Source organism: Dromiciops gliroides, chromosome 6 (genome assembly GCF_019393635.1).
Source record: "Dromiciops gliroides isolate mDroGli1 chromosome 6, mDroGli1.pri, whole genome shotgun sequence".
Classification (NCBI taxonomy): Eukaryota; Metazoa; Chordata; class Mammalia; order Microbiotheria; family Microbiotheriidae; genus Dromiciops; species Dromiciops gliroides.
The window spans coordinates 166,335,074-166,351,974 of record NC_057866.1 but is presented as its reverse complement, the minus strand read 5'-3'; the positions used below and the strand labels follow the sequence as shown (position 1 = coordinate 166,351,974).

General features: G+C 41.4%; 1 protein-coding gene across 1 annotated transcript in view; it reads right to left on the bottom strand.

The window, feature by feature from the left end:
• The window catches only part of FHIP1A (FHF complex subunit HOOK interacting protein 1A), a 394,460-nt gene that overhangs the window by 48,301 nt on the left and 329,258 nt on the right, over window positions 1-16,901 (bottom strand). Inside the window, 1 exon segment of the mRNA XM_043970067.1 lies at window positions 5,795-5,962. Within this exon segment, the coding sequence (XP_043826002.1) occupies window positions 5,795-5,962 (168 nt within the window).

The window sequence follows — 16,901 nt, the reverse complement described above, 5'->3', positions numbered from 1 at the left end:
ATATACAAAATTAGCATGTAATTTTCTTTTTTCTCCCCTGCCCCAGCCCTGGCTACCATTAGATAGTAATAGGCAGATATTTGTAAAATTATTCTATACAGATTTCTATTCATCAGTTCTTTCTCTGGATGCAGATAGCATCTTTCTTCATATATCCTTTATAGTTAATTTGGGCATTTATAATAGTCAAAATAGCTTATTGACTCACAGTTGTTCTTAAAACAATATTGCGGTTACTCTTATTCTTCCTTCAAAGTACAGGCCAAACCATACCTCCTCCAGCTGACAGTGACCTCTCCGTTCTCTGATCTCTTATGCTTACTGTCTATACCATTCCAGGACTTACTTACCTATTACTTAGGGAAACACATACTACCGAGTGGGTAGAGCACTGAATCTGGAATATGGAGAGGCCAGGATTTTAATTCCAGCCTTGTGTGACCACAGGTAAGTAATTCAACCTCTCCAAGACGGAGCCTCTTCAGCCATCAAATAAAAATGATAACGTCCATTGGAAGAGACCTCAGTGACCATCTAGTATAGGGAGTGGCAAACTCTGGCCCTAGCCTATCACCTGTTTCTCTACTGCCTGTGAGCTGAAAAGAGTTTTTCATTTCTAAATATGGTAAAACTTTATTTTACACTGTAAAAACCAATCAGCTAAAAAACAAACAAACAAACAAAAAACAACAAACAACAACAACAACAAAAAAAAACCAATCAGCTCACTGACCCTACAAAAGCAGGCAGGCCAGATTTAGCCAGGAGGCCTGTCTTGCAGATGCCTGATTTAGTCTAAGCCATACCCAACCAGAGAAATCCCCATGACAATATATCCAGCAAGTGGTTATTGAGTCTTTGCTCAAGAACTTGCAGGACGGGGGGAGCCTACAAGCTCTCAGGGCTACCCATCTGACTGGGGTTAGTCCGAATCACTAGGAAGTCTTGCCTTATATTAGGCCAAAAGTTGCCTCTTTGAATGCCTACTCTTGTCCACATAATTGCCTGTCAAATACTTAAAGATAGCTACCAAATCCCTCCGAGTCTTCCATTCTCCAAAGAGAAGAGAGGAAAAGATAAACATTGATTAAGCATCTACTATGTGACAGACAGTGTGCTAAGTACTTAGCAAATGTTATCTCATTTGATCCTCATAACCACCTTGGGAGGGTAAGAGCTGTTACTATCTCCATTTCCAGTTAAGGAAACTCAGGCAAATCCATCCTGAGGATTTGAACTCAGATCTTCCTTACCAGTGCTCTATCCACTACACCACCTAGCTGCCTCCAGGATAAAACACCCCCAGTTCTCTCTTTCAATCCTCATATGACATGTGGTTGTGGGAATCAAATTAAAAATAAGAAAGATTCCCTAGAGATGGTAAGGTCTTCTAGATGCTACTTTTAGTAAATCACATTGAGCCCTAGAATACCGAAGTGCCTCCACACTGAAAAAAGATATGCCCAAACATCCATAGAGAGTCCCTAACACCCTGGGGAAGTCACGGAACCTCAGTTTCCTGGTCAGTAAAATGAGTTGAACTAGATGTGCTAAAGTTCCATCCACCTCCTAGCCTAAAAGCATATATAAAGTATCAAGCTTAAAAGTGACATATCCATGTTAGCAATGATCATCATGGATTATTCTCTAATTGCTTCATACAGGTACATCTGTCTCCCAGACAATAGCAGGGACTGGCTAAGCCTTCTTTCCCTCTCATCAGACTTAGCACATGGCCCCATACGTATTGGGTACTCAATAAGTACATAGTGAACTAAGCTAGTTTTTATTAGTTTCATTTTATCAAAGTACCATATCTCTACTGAGGGAATCCAAGTCATCTTATCTTACGTCTTTCAGCAAATCAAATTCAAAGCAAACTTAAATATGAAAATCTTATGGCAAAGAAAATGTATCTATCACCTTGATCCTATAACTAGAGAACATGAGTCAGAGAGACAGCAAAGGACTCGAGATAACCCTAGAGGCCTTTGGTGGAGTTGGCAGAAGGTAGCCTTTTGCTCTATTAATCCACCAACCCTACTATCATTGAACCTCCCCTAACTAAGAGATGGCCTGACCACACATTTCTCTGTTGATTTCTTCTGTTACATTACTATTTCATACTATGCCATTGATATATTGGGTTAAAATCTCTTCTTCAGTCATTCAGTCATGCCCAACTCTTCCTGACCCTATTTGGGGTTTTCTTGGCAAAGATACTGGAGTGGCTTGCCATTTTCCCCTCCAGCTCATTTTACACGTGAGAAAATTGAGGAAAATGGGGTTAAGTGACTTGCCCAGAGTCACATAGCCAGTCTGAGGACAAATTTGAACACAGGTCTTTCTGACTGCAAGCTCAGAGCAACCTATACTACATTAAAAACCTATGGGATGGGGCAGCTAGGTGGCGCAGTGGATAAAGCACTGGCCCTGGATTCAGGAGTACCTGAGTTCAAATCCGGCCTCAGACACTTGACACTTACTAGCTGTGTGACCCTGGGCAAGTCACTTAACCCCCATTGCCCCGCAAAAAAAAAAAAAAAAAAAAAAAAAAAACCTATGGGATGAAAAAAAAAAACCCCTATGGGATGGCATTGCTAACCCTAAATGCTCTATAAAATACTTTAGCATAGTGAGATGAAAGAAACAAACCAAAATCGCACAGCAAGTTAAATTACAAAACTAGATTAACCTTCCATCATATCCTTCTCCTGTTTAGTTTTCATGGCCAATTTCTCAATCCTGGTTTTCTATACAATATAATGTTGTTTGTTTGTTTTTCTAGGGCAGTGAGGGTTAAGTGACTTGCCCAGGGTCACACAGCTAGTAAGTGTCAAGTATCTGAGGCCGGATTTGAACTCAGGTACTCCTGAATACAGGACCGGTGCTTTATCCACTGCGCCACCTAGCTGCCCCCTTCTATACAATATCATTATCCTGCCCTCTCGCTAGCCCTCTCCCTTCCCCCAACTGTGGTTCATTCATTTGCTTGGGTCAGTCCCTTAACAGTCCCTACAAGTGTCACTGTCATTCCTTCCTCCACAATTTTGCCCATGCTGTGCCCCTCACCATGACTGCTGCCCATACAAATAGCACCCATCTTTCAAGGCACTAATCAGTTGTACCCTCTCTGAAACATTCACGTATTTTCATGTTCTAAATATTGTTGGGAAAAGCCCTGAATCACGCTGAGGAGAACTGAGGTTTTATCTGGCAACAATCGGCAGCAATGACACCGCAGATTTAATTCTGCCAATGGTTCTGAAGCCTCTTCAGCAGTGACAAGAGGGACTTCTGCACCGGGGAAGCCAGCGAAAGAGATGCAGGCTTGGCCAAGCTGCAGCTGGTGACATGAGGTGCCTCTGGCAGAGAGCCCAAGCTGCTGGAACCTGGAGACTTCCTTAAGGGACCCATTTCCTTTGCCCCTGGAACAATGACTGAGTCAGCAGAAACAGCATCTGTGTGTCTTAGCCACAAAGGCCACAGGGGATTTTAGACATTAATCAGAACTCTAAGCTACGTACTGGTTACCTAAATTCCTAACTGCCTGGGTGCCCGTGTCAAAAGCCTTGTGCACAGTTAACAAGGTCCTTACTTAATACCTGAATATGGGACGCTTTCTACTTTCCTTTTTTTTTTTTTTTTTTTAGTGAGGCAATTGTGGTTAAGTGACTTGCCCAGGGTCACACAGCTAATAAGTGTTAAGTGTCTGAGGCCAGATTTGAACTCAGGTACTCCTGACTCCAGGGCCGGTGCTCTATCCACTGCGCCACCTAGCTGCCCCCTACTTTCCTTTTATTGATTTATTTATTCATCTGCTCCCCAGCACCAGCACCAACAGAAGGTAAGCTTCTTGAGGTCAGGGACTATTTCATCTTAGTCTTTGTAGCCTGGAGGATTTGGTATCATGCCTGGTCCATAAAAGGTCTCAAACAAGCAGCTGCTGAATGACCAAACTCCCACTACCAACTCAGACCACAACCAATCTATAAATGCAGTTGATGAGCCTTAGGGAACTGCTTAAGGCACAAAGAAATGAAGTGACCAATTCAGGGTTACAAGTATCTGAGGAAGGATCTGAACCCAGTATTGCCTCTACCACTAAGTCAGCAAGGTTCAATGAAAAATGTTCTGAATTTGGAGTAAGAAGGCCTGGATTCAAATCCTAGCTCTGCCCCTTGCCCCTTCTCTCTAGGTCTGTTTCCTCACCTGTAAAATGGGGGTAAAAATGAACTAGACCAGGGCAGCTAGGTGGCACAGTGGATAGAGTACCGGCCCTGGAGTCAGGAGGACCTGAGTTCAAATCTGGCCTCAGACACTTGACACTTACTAGCTATGTGACCCTGAGCAAGTCACTTAACCCCGATTGCCTTACCCTCCCCTCAAAAAAATGAACTAGACCTCTAAGTCCTTTCTATCTCTAAACTGACCATCCCCCACACCTGATACCCCCTTAATCCCGTGGCTATAGGCCAGGGGTTCTTAACCTTTTTGTGCGATGTGTTTTTCCCCCTCTAGTAGTCCTGATCCTTCTCAGGAAAGTTTTAAAATGTATAAAATAAAATACTTAGGATGACAAAAGAAACGAATTACCATAAAATTCAGTTATCAATAAAAAAAACAAAACACCATGGATGCTGGGTTAAGAAGCCTTGCTGTAGACTTATACTCCAGGCCATATGTTCTTCTGCATCTTACCTCCTCAGAAGAACATTATCATTATGTTAGTTTCAGAGGAGAAAGTGCCAACCCAAACAGATTTAGAAAAAGTCCTTGTGAAAGGCAGCGAGTACCATTTCCCTGCCAAATGACTCCTGGGAGAAAAGCACATCATCAATTTCATCTCTCCATAGATAAGAGAAGGTCCCTAGATTCAAAAGTGGAATTCATCTCAGAGGTACAGCTCATTCTATTCTTTTTTTTTTTTTTTGGCAGGGCAATGAGGGTTAAGTGACTTGCCCAGGGTCACACAGCTAGTAAGTGTCAAGTGTCTGCAGCCATATTTGAACTCAGGTCCTCCTGAATCCAGGGCTGGTGTTTTATCTACTGCACCACCTAGCTGCCCCCCAGTCTATTCATTTTACAAATGAAGAAACTGAGGACAAGAGGACTCATCCAAGGCTACACAGGGAGAAACCCATGGAGCCAAGGGTCAGGTTCAAGTCCTCTGATTTTTATTCCAGTACTCTTTCTAGTGTATCATCACAGTTATATAAGGAAACCGGGAAGGGAAGGGGAGGGGAGGAAAGGGGAGGGAGAGGAAGAGAAGGAAAAAAAGAAAAGGTCAGAAGGGAAGGAGGGAGAGAGAGGGGGAAGGAAGGAAGAAAGAGGGAGAGGGGGTACAGGGGGAGAGAGAAAGAGGAAGGAGAGAGAGAGGAAGGGGAAGGGGAGAGAGAAAGGAAGAGGAGAGAGAGAGGGAGGAGATGGGGAGGAGTAAAGAGGGAGAGGGAGGGAGAGAGGGATGGAAAGAGAAGAGGGGAAGGGAAAGAAAGGGAGAAAAGGAGGGAAGATGAAATTGATTTATAATTAGAGAGGGCCTTGGTTCATATCCTGACTCTGCTATTTACTATCTATATGACTTTGAACAAGTCATTTCATTTCATTTCTCCAGAACTCTAGAAAATCAGGGAATAGGACAAAATGACTAGATGCTCAGCTCTACTGAATGCTACATGACTCAATGAATAAGGGGAAGGAAGAAAAGGACCATTCTCAGTTCTCTCCTGATGTTAAAGGACTCTCAGAACAATGTTCCAAAGGAAGGGCCGTGTCTTCTCTGACCCTCACTTACCCTAAATGGGGTGTTGATCCGACTTGTCAGCGTGTCTAGGATGTGGACATTTTCATGTTGGTGCAGGAGAATAAAACGAAGGAAGATCTCAAGGAGAGCCGGCTCTGAGACACTGCGCAGGAAGAGATCCAGGTACGCTGTTGTAGTCATCACCTCTTCCACAGTCACCTGTGCCCAAAGATAGAGTGAGTATGAATCCCTCCATCAAACAACAATCCCAGGACAATGGGAATCGGGGGCCTCTCTCAACAGCTCCCAGATGTACTCGATGTGACCCCATCAAGGCAGGAGCAGGGCCACTCTGAGAATGCAAGGCCTGGTTTCTTTTGAAGCCTTTGACCTAGCCACACTCTGTACCTCCTGCTGGCTATAGCAGTTTAATACAGCAAAAGAAAGGGAAAAGCCTTAAAAAGTTATTCAAGTAGTTCCACAACCTTAATCATCTTCAGCTTTTACTAAAGCATCATAAGGTTTTTAGCGGCAGTGTTCTTCGCACACATTCACCTCTAATCCCCTTTACTGTTTAAAAAAAAAAAAGCAATAAAATAAAGGTTCACAAGAAGTAAAGGTATATCAAGGATAAGTACCTTGATGTATAAAGTATTCAATAAACACATATTAATCCCCACAGTGTTTTCTAACTGTGTGACTTTGGGCAAATCATTTTGCCTCAGTTTCCTCATCTGTAAAATGGGGATAATGACAGCCCCTATTTTCCAGGGTTGCTGTAAGGATCAAATGAGATGTTTTTAAAGTATGTAGCCCAGGGGCTAGCACACAGTAGAAACTGTGTAACTACCAGCTACTATTGTTATTGTTACTATCATCATCAAAAACTCCTCCTCTCCATAAATTCATAGGTTTAGAAGCAGAAGAAACTTCAGAATTCATTCAGTCCCCTCCTTTCATGCTATAAATGAGAGATAGATGTCTCATCCAATATCACACAGGAAAGAAGAGACAAAGCCTGGATTTCAACCCTGGGCCCTGACTCCACACCCACCGTTCTTTCCCACCGTACCACCCAGCCCCTGGTAAAGACAGCTTTTTTTATATAGCATAGGTTTTATTTTAAAAAAACCCACAGCCCATAAGGAATTGACAAACTAAATGAAGAAAAAAGAAAGAATACGAAAACAATTCAAGGAAGCATATGGGAAGTGTCGAAGGAATGATACGAATAACTAAGTGCTCCAGGAGTTCACATGTAGCTCTGAAAAGTTGTGTGTAAAACAAATATATTACAAATACATGCCCAGAAACACATACATTCTGTGTATATTGCATTGACAAGTTTGTGTGTCTACACGTATGTGGTATAAACCATTTATATATTATATATGTACATGCATATATATGCAAACACATTGTGTATATATTATACATACATTGTATATGTCATTTGCATATATAAACATTGTATATGTGCGTGTACATGTGCATATATATGTGTATATTATATATTTTATTTGGGAGAAAAGAGACCAGACCTATGCTATTTTTGGTATAAGAAACTCCCTCTGCCAAAAACAAATGAGAAATGACTCTCAACAAGTCTTAGACTTGTCCAGAGTCACATAGAATGGACCATCTCTATCCACACTAAGCCAAGCTGCCCTGTATATGGAATTAGTCTTGCAGTGAGGGCTCATGGGATGCTTTTCTGACTAAAATACACAGACTCTGTGATCCATACTTTGCTCAAAAGCTGGGTACTTGACTCTACTGCACTCTGTATAAGGGAGTTCCAGATAGATGAGGTATTATAATAACGATGGTTTTTAAGATCATGGCACAGCTGTACAACTATTCAGACTCCATTAATTCAGAATCTGAGATTCTGTCATTCAATATAGGAAGGAAGTAAAGAGGAAGTAATTTATTAAGCAATTAATAAGCCAAATAACTGGTAGTAATTTCTCAACTACAAAAGAAAAAAAAAGTCTTTAAGCATCATTTGCATACAAGGCTAGGGGGGAAAAGAGAGGAGAAGAGAACAGAGGAGACAGAAGAGGGAGAGGGGGAGAGAAGGAGAGAGGGAGGAAGGGGAGAGAGGGAGAGGGAGAGAGGGAGAGGGAGAGAGGGAGAGATAGATGGATTTATAGTTAGAGGGCCTGATTTCAGAGTCTGCCTCTGCTATTTACAATACAAATCACTCTTAGCTCTTCCTTAAAACAGACCTTCTACAAACTAACCTTAGCTATACTTAGAAGTATGGATCACTATTGTGAATTAGGAGACATTTTTATTAAGCATATATTATGTGCAAGGCAGAGTGTGGTATAGAGGCTAAAAGACCAGTCTTGGCATTAAGAAGCCCTGAGTTCCAGTTCAGCCCATCACATAATGCCTGTGTGACCAAGGGAGAATCATGTAATACTGAGTGCTTGAGGGAACTCTAAGATTGTAAAGTAGAGACAAGTGGCCCAGGCTTGCCTATCTGCTTTAGTAGAATTAGTTTGTATACAAGGAGTCTTTCTTGTGGATGAAAGCACAAATTTAAACAAAAAATGCACAAGATGCTGTGTAGGGTGTATTGGAGAAACAAGTCACAGTTTCTATGCACCCTCCCCATAACTTCTGCGAGAACTTACTAAATAGATGGGTACAAGATCTCGAGCTAAGCACCAATAATACAAGTTTGAAAATGGCATTTGCCAAAGATAAATGAAGCCCCACCGAGGGTACAGTTTAAAGATATAGATGTCAGAGTCCCATAGCTGGCAGAATTGAAGCCTCAAAAGGAAGCGGAGGCGGGGGGGTCATTTCAACAGACAAAGATGTCATGGAGATACAAGGTGCAGGTAGGTAGAAAGCAGGAAAGAACAAGGTGAAATAGAGGAGCTGGGGAAAGTCTAGTTTGGCTACAATAATAGCTAACATTCAGATAACATTTTAAGGTTTGGAAAGATACTAATATCTATCCTTCCATTTCCATTTTATAGATGAAAAACTGGTTAAGAGGTCAAATGACCTATCCAGGGGCACAAAACTAGAATATATCTTAAGCAGGATCTGAATCCAGATCTTCCTGAAGGCAAGTCCACCGGACCACTTAGCTCCTAAAAGAGAAAGGACATAAAAAAGAATAGCTCACAGGGATACAAAGCTGAACCCAGATAATGCATGATCTTGACTACCAGGCTAAGTAATTGGTATTTTCCTCGGGAGGAAGGTCACAGATTGCCACAAGTTTTTTGAGCAAGGAATGTGAGAAGGCACTGATCAGATAGATGTGTACAAAAGAAAAGCAACAGAGTGAAGGACAGATTAGAATGGGGAGAAACGTGAGATAGGGATCCCAGTGAGGAGGTCATGCTTGGCTGAAGTACGGTAGTTTCAGTAGGAGTGAAAAGGGGGCTGTACCTGAAAGATGCCCCAGAGACAGAACCAACTGAGCCTGGCAATTCATCAGAAAGGGGAAAAGAAGAAAGGGGAGAAAATCAAAGATGACTCAGGGTTTCCTATCCTGAAAAGGTTGGAGGATCCTGATGCTAACCAAAAACCTAGGGTTACAGTAAGGAAGGGGTACAGGTTTTGGGGAGATGATCAGTTCTATTTTTTTGTTTCCATTTTTTTTTTTAGGCAATTGGGGTTAAGTGACTTGTCCAGGGTCACACAGCTAGTAAGTGTTAAGTGTCTGAGGTCACATTTGAACTCAGGTCCTCCTGACTCCAGGGCCGGTGCTCTATCCACTGCGCCACCTAGCTGCCCTGATCAGTTCTATTTTGGAAAGTCTTCAGTTGGAGCTTTGAGAAGAGCATCTGAAGAGAAATATGCAACAGGTGATTTAATGTAGGACTGAAGATCAAGGGAGAAGTTGGGGCTGGATCTGTAGGCGCACCATTAGTATGGCAGTGATCACTGAAATGTCAGGAATGCATAAGATGACCAAGGGAGAGAGTCACAAGAGAAAAAAGGGTCTGGAAGATAGTGTCCTGAGCTGGCCCATATTTCGGGTCTGGGAAATAGAAGAATGGGCAGGGAAGGACCAAAGAAGTAGAGGTCAGAAGTGATAGAGGAAAAATAGGAGGCATGGGGAGGATAAGAGAATACAAGGGTCAAGCAAGCAAGCATCAAAAGCTGCTGGAGATTTAGGGCTTATGTACTAGAAAATAATAAAATGACTTTTCTTAAGAAACACTTAATGGGGCAGCTAGGTGGCACAGTGGATAGAGCACCGGGCCTGGAGTCAGGAGTACCTGAGTTCAAATCCGGCCTAAGACACTTGATACTTACTAGCTGTGTGACCCTGGGCAAGTCACTTAACCCCAATTACCTCACAAAAAAAGAAAAAAGAAACACTTAACAATTCATATTTTTTTTCATCAGTTCAAACTGTCCCTTCTCCTCTTCTCAGAACTGTCCAAATTAATGAAGTTTTAGAACACCATCAGCTTGTAAGTAGGGAGAAGAAAAGCATTGGTGCAGGAAATTCAAGAATAGCTAATGATTGACATTTGGCTTTGGAATGCTTTCTACAATTTTCTTTTTTTTTCTTAAGCAGCAGAATTACATTCCTAATTATATTTTGCTTAGGCAAATATTAAAATCGGTTTTCATTATCTATGCAAAAAACAAATAACTGATGCTTATGGGGGTCAGTCCAAAAGCAAGTGAATAACAGTAATAGCTAGAATTTATTTGGGCTTTAAGGTCTGCAAAGTGTTTGTGTTGGTTTTTTTTTAATTTGTTTTTGCAAAGTGTTTACATATATATATATATATATATATATATATATATATATATATATATACACACACACACACACACACACACACACACATATACATACACCTGTACATACACATATACCCATACATACACATATACACATAAACATATACATATACATATATAAAAATCTCATTTGTGGTGAGGTAGTAGTTAGTACTATCCCCATTTTGTAGATGAGGAACCTGAGGTACTGAGAGGTTAAGTGAATTGCCCAGGGTCATGCAGCTAGTAAGTATCTGGTTGAATTCCAAGAATAGTTGCCCCACTCCACCCCCAGCTACCCTGAGAATTTTCACCTAGAAAAGCCATTCTCATGAATACTAGGTCTTGTTTTATTTACTTAGAGCTTTCCAGTTCACAATTATGTGAAGTGGGAGGTGCTTTTATTCATTCATTCATTCATTCATTCATTCATCCATTCATCCATTTATTTTTTTGGTGGGGAGGTACTTTTATTATCACAGATTATTTACAGAGGAAAAAACTGAGTCTGGAAGAGTTGTAATCTGCTCAGTCACATGACTAATCGTTGGCAGAACCAGGGCTCCCGTCCAGGTCTTCTGAAAACATACAAATCTAGTGTCCTTTCTGCTAAGCCAAGCAGAGGATTTAATTAGAAAAAGAGGCTATTGGGCCATGGTGTGACACTCTTTAGACTAAGCACAGGGTCAGTGACCCCCAAATTTTCTAATCTGGTTCTCCTTCTCACAGCCTATGAGTGTAATGTAGTGCCTTTACCAAATCATTATCTTCACCTGACTCACGCCAGACGGAAACAGGGTAAGCAACAAATAGAAAAGTCAGATAAAGAGTGAACACATTTACACTAATTACAGGCTGGCATCAGAAGAACAGTAGTGAACCGTACCTCCCTTTTTTTGGCAGAATTTAGTGGGCTATTGGTGAAATTGAGACACAGCCATCAGACACGGCCAGTGTATTGGTCTGTTTGCTTAACTAGATTTTTTTGGTTACAAGAGAAGGTTCCTATTGGGAAGAGTGACAAAGCAAAATTATAAAAATATAACTTCTTTTTATTTTTTTATTTTTAATTTTTCTCAATTACATGTAAAGATATTTTTGAGTTCCAGATTTTTTCCCACCTTTCCTTCCCTCCCCACTCCCGAGGCCAGCAAGCAATTTGATATAGGTTATACATTACTATTATGTTAAATATATTTCCACATTAATCAGAACAAAAGGGAAAAACCTTCAAGAAAGAATAAACAAGAACGATAACAGAAAAGCAACAACAGAAGTGAAAGTAGTATTCTTCGGTCTGCATCCAGACTCCATAGTTCTTTTTCTGAATGTGAAGAGCATTTTCCACCATGAGTCTTTTGGCATTGTCTTGGATCATTGTATTGCTGAGAAGAGTTAAGTCTATCACAGATGATCATCCCACAGTATTGTTGATAACTATGTATAATGTTCTCTTGGTTCTACTCATTTCACTCAGCATCAATTCATGTAAGTCTTTCCAGGCTTTTCTGAAATCCATCTGCTTATCATTATAACTTCATTTTAAGAGATCCGAGCTTCAGGACTGTCCCTGTTTCAAAAGTGAGCTACCCCCACCCCATCTGCTCTCCATTCCCCCATCCAAACAGCTCCCATACAGGTGGCTACTTTCTAAGCTGCTGTCAGGACTGGTGTCTCATTGCTCTGCATGATAAAGGCACTAGCAATGGGGATATCCTTCTTTATGTAAAATGAAACATTAAAATACATAATGGACCAGGATACAGGTATGGTGGGACAGGGGAAGTGTGGTTGGGATTCCTCTCACCCACAAATATGGAAAGGAAGGCATGCTTTGTATAGCTTTCAACGAAAGGTGTGCTGGTAAATGTTCAAAAACCAGCTCTCAAAAAAAAAGTATTAAAAACACACTTTTAAGTTTAATCTGGTGAAGCAAGGAGAACTAGAAGAACACTGTACACAGTAAAAGCAAAATTGTATGATGAGCAACTGTGAATAGACAGCTAGGTGGCACAGTGGATAGAGTGCTGAGCTTGGAATCAAGAAGATTCATCTTCCTGAGTTCAAATCCAGCCTCAGACACTTAGTAGTTGTGTGACCCTGGACAAGTCACTTAAACCTGTCTGCCTCAGCTTCCTCCTCATCTGTAAAATGAGTTGGAGAAGGAAATGACAAACTACTCCAGTATCTTTGCCAAGAAAACTTCAAATAAGGTCACAAAGAGTCAGATACAACTGAATAGCAACAACTGTGAATAACTTAGCTATTCTCAGTAATACAATAACCCAAGACAATTCTGAAGGATTCATGATGAAAAATGCCATGCACCTCCAGGGAAAGAACTGAAAGAGTCCAAATGCAGATCAAAGCATACTTTTTTACTTTCTTTTTTTCTTGTTTTCTTTTTTTGGTCTGTGTTTTCTTTGGCTAATACGGAAATGTTTTGCATGACTGCACATGTATAATCTATATCAAATTGCTTGCCTTCTCAAGGAGGGGGAAGGTGATGGAGGGAGTGAAAGAATTTGGAACTCAAAAATATTTTAAAACAAATGTTAAAATTGTTTTACATATAACTGAGAAAAACAGAGGGAAATGTTTAATCTGGATTATTAACATTTTCTCCATCACTTTTTAAAGTCTAAACAATCAACAAAACAATAAATCAAGCCCTCATTTGTAGCGGTCGCCAATTTCCAAGTTGTAAATGATCAAACTGAAATGTTCAATGTTCTTACCTGAATTCAATCTACCTTGTTCTACTTTTACTCCTGCAACCTCAGGGTGCCTTAAGCACCCAGATCCCAAAGAACTAGGACCAAAAAAAAATCTCTTACTTTTCTCACCTTCTTGATCTCTGGGCAAAATGGTACTGATCGGGTCTAAATGGGCCATTCATGTTGCTTTTGTAATCTTATATTTTTAACTTCGCCACTGAGCACTGCTGAGCTGACAAGCCAGGCACGATTCCAGAAGTTGCCTTGGCACCATAATGCAAAGTCAGCCTTTTTTTCCCCCCCTTAAGTTACACATGACCTTAATAAGCTCAAAAGCACAGTCAGTGATAAACTCTTTAAAATATAGGATTCAGCCTATGGGGGCTGACATGAAAGGAGGGCATTAACCAACTATTGTTTACTGCTCTTAGACTGGATAAATGAAAAGATTTTATTTCTTTAAAAAAATAAAAGCTGTCATTTATAAGCTAAGAGGATTTAAGAAAGCACTTGGAGGGGCAGCATTTACATAACGTGCTATAAATATTAAAACCCCAATTCCATTAAGCCCAATGTTAGCTGCACAAGCAGCCCTCATGTTGCAGCCTCTCTTTATAAATTGAGGTCATACTCACCTCTAAACTAATACCCAAACCAGGGAAATCTGGTTCCTTCTTCTCTCCTTATCCTTCCTCTCTATGTTTTCATAACCCTTAGAAGGCTTTTATTCCAGAAGACACTCAGTGAGCACCAGCATCCAACTCTAATGGTCTCTTCTCCCCCAGTACATCACCTACTCAACACCCAACATTCAAAAATAAAATCCACCAGTCCTCCATCTGGAGCTGCAAAGGGCCTCAGAGGCTGTGGAGTCCAACCCCAAAAGCCAAGGGAAGTTAAATGATTTGCCCAAGAACACACAAGCAGTAAACATCAGAGATGGGACTGGAACTCAGGTCAACTCACTCCACAGCCAACGTTCTTTACATTGCTTCTGAATCCCATTCGTCACTATGCTTCAGCTACCATCTCACCATGGACTTCCTTCTGCCATCCTGGTCCCCTTCTCCCTCTAGTGAGCTCCTCCTGGGGGCTTCCATTTTGGGGAGGGGTCCAGGCCAGCCAAACTTCATTTCCCTCCAGACTCTGCTATTGGCTTTCTGAATTTTGACACCATGCTCCAGGTGGAACTTTCATCCTTCTCCATCTCCCCCTGACATTGTGTGTTGTCTTCCACTAAAATGTAAGTTTCTTGTGGGCAAGCAATGTCTTTATTTGTGCTTCTATTTGTATCTCTAGCATTTAGCACAATGCCTGCCTGGCATATAAGAAGTACTTAATAAATGTCTGTTGCCTTGCCCTGCCTTTATTAAACTGCTTCTCCAAACTCACACCAGAAAGAGTATTCAATTCTACCATGATTAAAGCTGGGACTTGGACTAATGTATACAAGAAAGAAATATGTATTAGGAAATTCGTGAATCAAGGTCTTGTTTATTGCAAAGAAGAATCCATTGTGAGTGTGGATGAAGGCACTGCAATTGACCGAGAAAAACCCTTGGACATCATGTGATACAACATGCCAAGGTTCAAATCCTGTTTCTGCCTCTTATTTGATTGTACCCTTGGCAGCTGACTTCATCTCCCCAAGCCTCAGCTGCTATCTAGGTAAGAAAGAAAGTGCAGTCTTTGTGCCATTCCTGAACAGGGCTCTTGGGAGGACAGTACTTTGCAAATTACAAAGTGCAACATAAATAAATGCAAGAGTCAAAGATAATCATATATTTAGATCTGGAAGAGTCAGACCCCTTCATTTTACAGGTAAGGAAGCTGCAAGAATGGAGCGATGTTTGTTGCCCAATTATAAGAGGCCAATCCAGACTTCACCTCCAAGTCTTCTGACTCTCATTCTAGGACTTTCCACGACACCATATCCTCTCCTTTCTCTACAAACTGTCTCTTTTGAGGAACTCATCAGTCCTCATAGGTTGAATTGTCATCTCTATGAAGATGCCACTTAAATGCACACAGATCCAGACTTAGAGCCTGACACCTCCACCTAGATCTCCTTCAGGCATCTCCTATCTGACAAGTCTCAAGACAAAAATCTTCCCCAACCTCCAACCCCAGGATTTCTGTCAATTTGCCTATTTCTGCTGAGGGCACCCCCATTCATCTCAGAGGCCAGTGACTTCAGAGTAAAAGCATCTTCTGTGGCTTTTCCCTGTCTCTCACCCCTCTAGTGTATCACACACTAAGTCTTTTCTATTCCATTTCCCTCACTCACTCAACCAACCAACAAGCACCCGCCATATGCAAGACACTGAGAAGTCCAGGTGACAAAGACAAAGGTGGAGCAGTGCTCACCCTGGAGAATCTTACATTCTAACTGAAGAGACAACAGGTGTAGGGGCAAGTGGTGTGTATGTATGTGTGTGTGTGTGTGTGTCTGTCTGTCTCTATGTATGTCTGTGAATGTGCATGCAAAATGAATACAAGATAGATAGATAGATATTGGTGAGTCAATTGGGGTTAAGTGACTTGCCCAGGGTCACACAGCTAGTAAGTGTCAAGTGTCTGAGGTCAGATTTGAGCTTAGGTCATCCTGAATCCAGGGCCTGTGCTCTATCCACTGCGCCACCTAGCTGCCCCAATACAAGATATTTTGGGGGAAGGGACACGAGGAACCAGAGGACCTTGAAAGGCTTCATGCTGAAGATAAGCTTAGTCTTAAAGCCAAGCAGGAGTCTCAGGCTGCAGAGGTTAGGAGTGAGGGAGGGCATTTCAGGTAAGAGAGATGGCCAGTGCAATAGTCATACAGAGGAGACGAATGAATGAAGAATAGCATATAGGCCAGTATGGCTCGACTATGGTTGGTAGAGGGGAGTTATATATGAGATGAATGAAAAGATAGAAAGGGATAAGTTCCTTAAGGGTTTTAAATGCCAACCAGTCTATGCGGGCAACCAGGTGGCACAGCGGACAGAGTGCTGGACCAGGAGTCAGGAAGACCCAAGTACAAATCCTGTCTTAAGAAATACTGTATGAACCTGAGTAAGTCACTTAACTGCTATCTCAGTTTCCTCATCTGAAAAAATGGGCATACATATGAAAAAATGCTCTAAATCACTATTGATGAGAGAAATGCAAATTAAAACAACTGTGAGGTATCACCTCACACCTATCAGATTGACTAATATGACAAAAAAGGAAAATAATAAATGTTGGAGAAGCTGTGGAAAAATTGGAACACTAATGCATTGTTGGTGGAGCTGTGAAGTGATCCAACCATTCTGGAGACCAATTTGGAACTATGCCCAAAGGGCTATGGGACTGTTCATACCCTTTGACCCAGTGGTACCACTGCTAGGTCTGTATCCCAAAGAGACCATAGAAAAGGGAAAAGGACCCACATGTACAAAAATATTTATAGCCGCTCTCTTTGTGGTGGCAAAGAATTGGAAATCGAGGAAATGTCCATCAATAGGGGAATGGCTAAACAAGTTATGGTACATGAATGTAATGGAATACTATTGTGCTGTAAGAAATGATGAGCAGGAGTTCAGAGAAACCTGGAAGGACTTATATGAACTGATGCTGACTGAGAGGAGCAGAACCAGGAGAACATTGTACACAGTAACAGCAACATTGTGTGATGAACAATGGGGACA